The 3,904-nt window shown below is 46.8% G+C and overlaps 1 protein-coding gene across 1 annotated transcript; it reads right to left on the reverse strand.

The window, feature by feature from the left end:
• N7484_008578 (pepsin-like aspartic protease) lies at positions 1–1,431 on the reverse strand (the record flags this gene model as incomplete). The annotated part of the gene is made up of 1 exon (XM_057118965.1): positions 1–1,431. One exon carries the CDS (start codon positions 1,429–1,431, stop codon positions 1–3), a length of 1,431 nt encoding a protein of 476 aa, XP_056968520.1.
• Between the last annotated feature and the right edge of the window lie 2,473 nt (positions 1,432–3,904).

Genomic DNA, 3,904 nt, shown 5'->3' on the forward strand with positions numbered 1-3,904 from the left:
TTAAAGAAGGATGGCGGCAAAGATGACGACAAGCGAAGGCACAACAGTGAACGAAAAGCGGGATCCGGCGCTGAGAACTGCGACAGACGAGGTTTCCGATGCTGAAGTTTCAGTGCTAGCTGCGGTACTAGTTGCGGTGACGACAGAGCCTGCAATTGTAGTGACAGCTGGGGTCGTAGAAGTTCCATTTCCTGTGGCAGTTGAATTGTTCAATGTTCCAAAGCCGATCTGACCGTTATCGAAGTCGAAGACGGAATAGACGTTCTTCAGGAAAACATCGCCAACAAGCCACTGGTCAGCTCCGGAGGATTGGTAGCCCACAATAGTGGACACGCAGCCGTCTGTACTAGAGGCCCCAATATAATCCTCCGGCGAAATGGAATATTTGATACCGGAGAATTCAAACTCAATGGTCGTGGTCGAGTCGCATGGAATGATGTAGTTGTCACCAGACTTCTTGGATGAGGGAACCATAGCGAAGAGTGTTGCCGCATCATCTGGTGGGATCAGGATGTACGTGGTCCCAGTGTCGATGGTGGCGGATTTGCCCGAAAAGCCGCAGGCTGAGCCATTCACATAAACATCATCCAGGGGAATGGACCAAATATCCGAGTTGGTGGTAGTGTAGCTAATGTTGCCGTTGAATTTGGTGGTATCAACCTGACCAAAGTTCACCTCACCAGTTTTCGCATCGTCTGCAGCACGCGAAAGGTGGAATCCAACGATATTGGACGTGAGATAACCATCCTGGGCGACAGCATCCATGAAGGAGGGGATCGTCCACCCCGCAGTACCTGATCGGCCCAGACCAAGGATTCCGTCTATGGGATAGCTTGCGAAAGCCGATGTCGCTGAGGTGGCTTGTCCAAATGTAAGGGTGACGTCCATGTCCGCGATCGACAATGTATCTTGGCCTAGGCTTCCCTTGATGGTACCGCTTCCATATCCAACTGTAATAGTAGAGCTGTTCGAGTAGTAGGTGGTTGAATTGTCTGTGTCGAAAACATTATGGCTTGTGCAGACTGAGGATGTGCAGTCGGAACCGAACACCCAGGTACTAGGCGATCCAGTGTCGAGAACCAACCACATTTGTTCCTTCTGCGACCCAACTTCCACCATTGAGAAATAAGAGTAATCATTACCATCTTGATCCAGTGGGGCACTGGTAGGTAAAGTCGGGGTGTTGGCTTCGACAATGGTATAACTATTATCACGGCGGACAGGGAACTTTTTGATGCCGAGGGTCAATGGCTTGGCGTTTGTGTTTTCTTCTTCGGATGTGTCCGGCAGCAGAGTCCAGGGCATGAAACGACGTTGAACTTTCTTCAAGGTTGAGATACTTGGTGTCGAGTCTATCTTGATCTCAAATGGATAAAAGGCGTTCACACCCATTGACAAGCCCGCAACGACGAGGCATGATGAGAGACGCATGATCCAACAAAGGGATCTAGTGACGAATATACCAAGTCGTCATTTGTTGCAACAGAATGAGTGAGCAGCCTTCAATCCGAGCAATTCCAATTGGCAGTAATCTGGGGGTTCTCAGGGTGGAGTGGTGGAGACGTAATCGGCAGGGTTCGTCAGGGTCAGGAGCCGAAAAAAAAGCCGAGATGAAGCAATTACCAATAGCGAGTGTATATGTTTAACGAGGTCGACTGTAAAAAAGAAGAATAGCAAACAGCAGAACAGAAGCAATTAAAACAGCATAAGGAATGACGATAAAACACAAGGAGCAAGAGGTTGGAGAAAAAGCAGTGAGGGGGCAAAGAGAAGGTGGCGGGTCCACCCAAGAACCACTGACCGAACCACTGATGAAAATCCTCCCCTGACAAGACCTGCTAAACCACGCTGGGAGTTAAGGATCCACCTTTGTGCTGTTCCAGGTTGTGATCGACCTATCCCCAAGAAGCTAACCAAGCGCTAGCCCAAGCTTCGTGCGTTCAGTGGTCAATGGAAATTGGGTTTCCTAGTTTTGTGTGAGACTAGAAAACAAGGAATGAGAATGAGGTTGGACAGTCGATTTTAAACTACGGATTATATTCGCTTTCAGAATGGGTCGTATAAACTTTCAGGATAGGGGTAAAGTGAACGGGTGTTCTTGAGCGCACGGAGCGCGTATTGGCTTGGCGGGTCGACCTGACTGGTCATTTCATGCAATTGAGCGTTATCAACGGTCTAGATCTGATGTCGAGTCTAATTCATGTCATCCGAGGTTCTGCGCCAACGCCAAGTCCTTGCCTTCTCAATGCTACATAACGCGGTCCTCGCCTGGTGCGCCCCCGAACTTAAAGTGCACTGCTCATAAGTGTAGAAATTCCTCAATAATTATGCAGGCAGGTTTTCCCCGAAGTTTCATTGAGAAAAGCCTCCTGAGTCTAGGATTTAGCTGGAGATGTTTTCTCATATGAAGTTGTTGGAGGGAGATCTCCATAACGAAGACTTCTGGGTTTCATCACCACCGGTCAGCAACTGGCGAAAGTCCGCGCTGTCTTTGATCGGCTTTGAGCAGAGACCTGAAATCAAAACTCGGTCGGAATTTGAGCAATTGAAGTTTGTCGTCTTCAATATGGTCTTCAATAATTTGTTGCCTATTCCCCAGGGTATCCCCTAGCACCTTAAGGCGGGGTAGTACAAAAAGCCCGAATACTACATTGCGTCTGATTAAAAGCTTAAACTAGGATGTACTCGGTATGCAGGGTCCACACATTTAAAGCCTCACGTCAACAGTCAAGAACTAGTGTTCAAATAGTTTAAGGTTGAAAACACACTGAAGCCCTAACCCTCATGATCTTCTCGGGGGAGACCGGAGAATTACCCCGGAAAGACGAAAAGGCACTCCATTAGTGGTGATGACTTCATTGAGGTCTTCACGATGATCAATGGCATGAAAAACAGTCTTCGACTACAAGATGATGTATTAATTTGGTACAAGGCGCCTTTGGGATCTCTGATGTCCGGGTCGTTGTATAGATAGCCAACCTGATAATGACCAGTCTCAATTCCATGAACCAACAACCATCTCTCGATTCACAAACAACTTTGCCTCATAACTGCCTAGGATTCTTTTCGGTAATACCAATCCCGAATAACCCTCATAGCCGACCAACCCGGGAAAACGGAGCGGAACAGAATTGAAGCTCAACACCGGAGCACAGTACTCCCCGTAAAACCCACACCTCGGGAACAGTGGATAAATGCAGCCCCGGGTAAGAGCAAAGGTGACGAAATGCAGAGATCTAATCTCGGAAACCTAAAAAAGGACGTTGTAGAAAGTAGTTCAGGCGGAAAAATTAATCGCGTGTGGATCCTGCGTCACGCCATTGTCCCTTAACCGAGTTCCTCCGCGGTATGGGGTTTAGTTCAACGAAATTGAACGAAAGACCCGATGGCATAGAATTTTCACCCGATCTCATGGCCTCGGGCTCGGGATTGCAGTTAAGTGAGGCAATGTTCGTTGTGAATTGTTGGAACGGAGCGTTAAGTCCGGGCATGTGTAGATCCTCCATAGATTGGTCGATCAGGTGGGTAGACCTCGGTAAAACGAAAACTAAATCGGAGTTACTACAGTATAGGATCGGACTTAGGATCTAATACGTGGGTTAGATGAGTCATAGTAAATCAATGGATTCAATTCAATTCAATTCAATTCATTTCAATTGATCTGTATATGAAAAATCACAAAAGAAAAATAGATCCTTAGAACCAGTCAAGGAGAGCACTTCCCCAAAGACAACAATATCAATATTACAATCACAACGCTAGTCTCAAACAATCCGGATATTCATCACGGAAACAAAAAAGAATAAAAATAAGAATAGAACAAACTTGAGCCAAGCACCAAGAAAATTCGTTTAATAAGGCATCCTCAGGAAAGAAGTTCAATGGGAACAGAGTAATCCAGAAC

Source organism: Penicillium longicatenatum (genome assembly GCF_028827895.1).
Source record: "Penicillium longicatenatum strain IBT 33135 chromosome Unknown contig_6_segment0_segment0, whole genome shotgun sequence".
NCBI lineage: Eukaryota > Fungi > Ascomycota > Eurotiomycetes > Eurotiales > Aspergillaceae > Penicillium > Penicillium longicatenatum.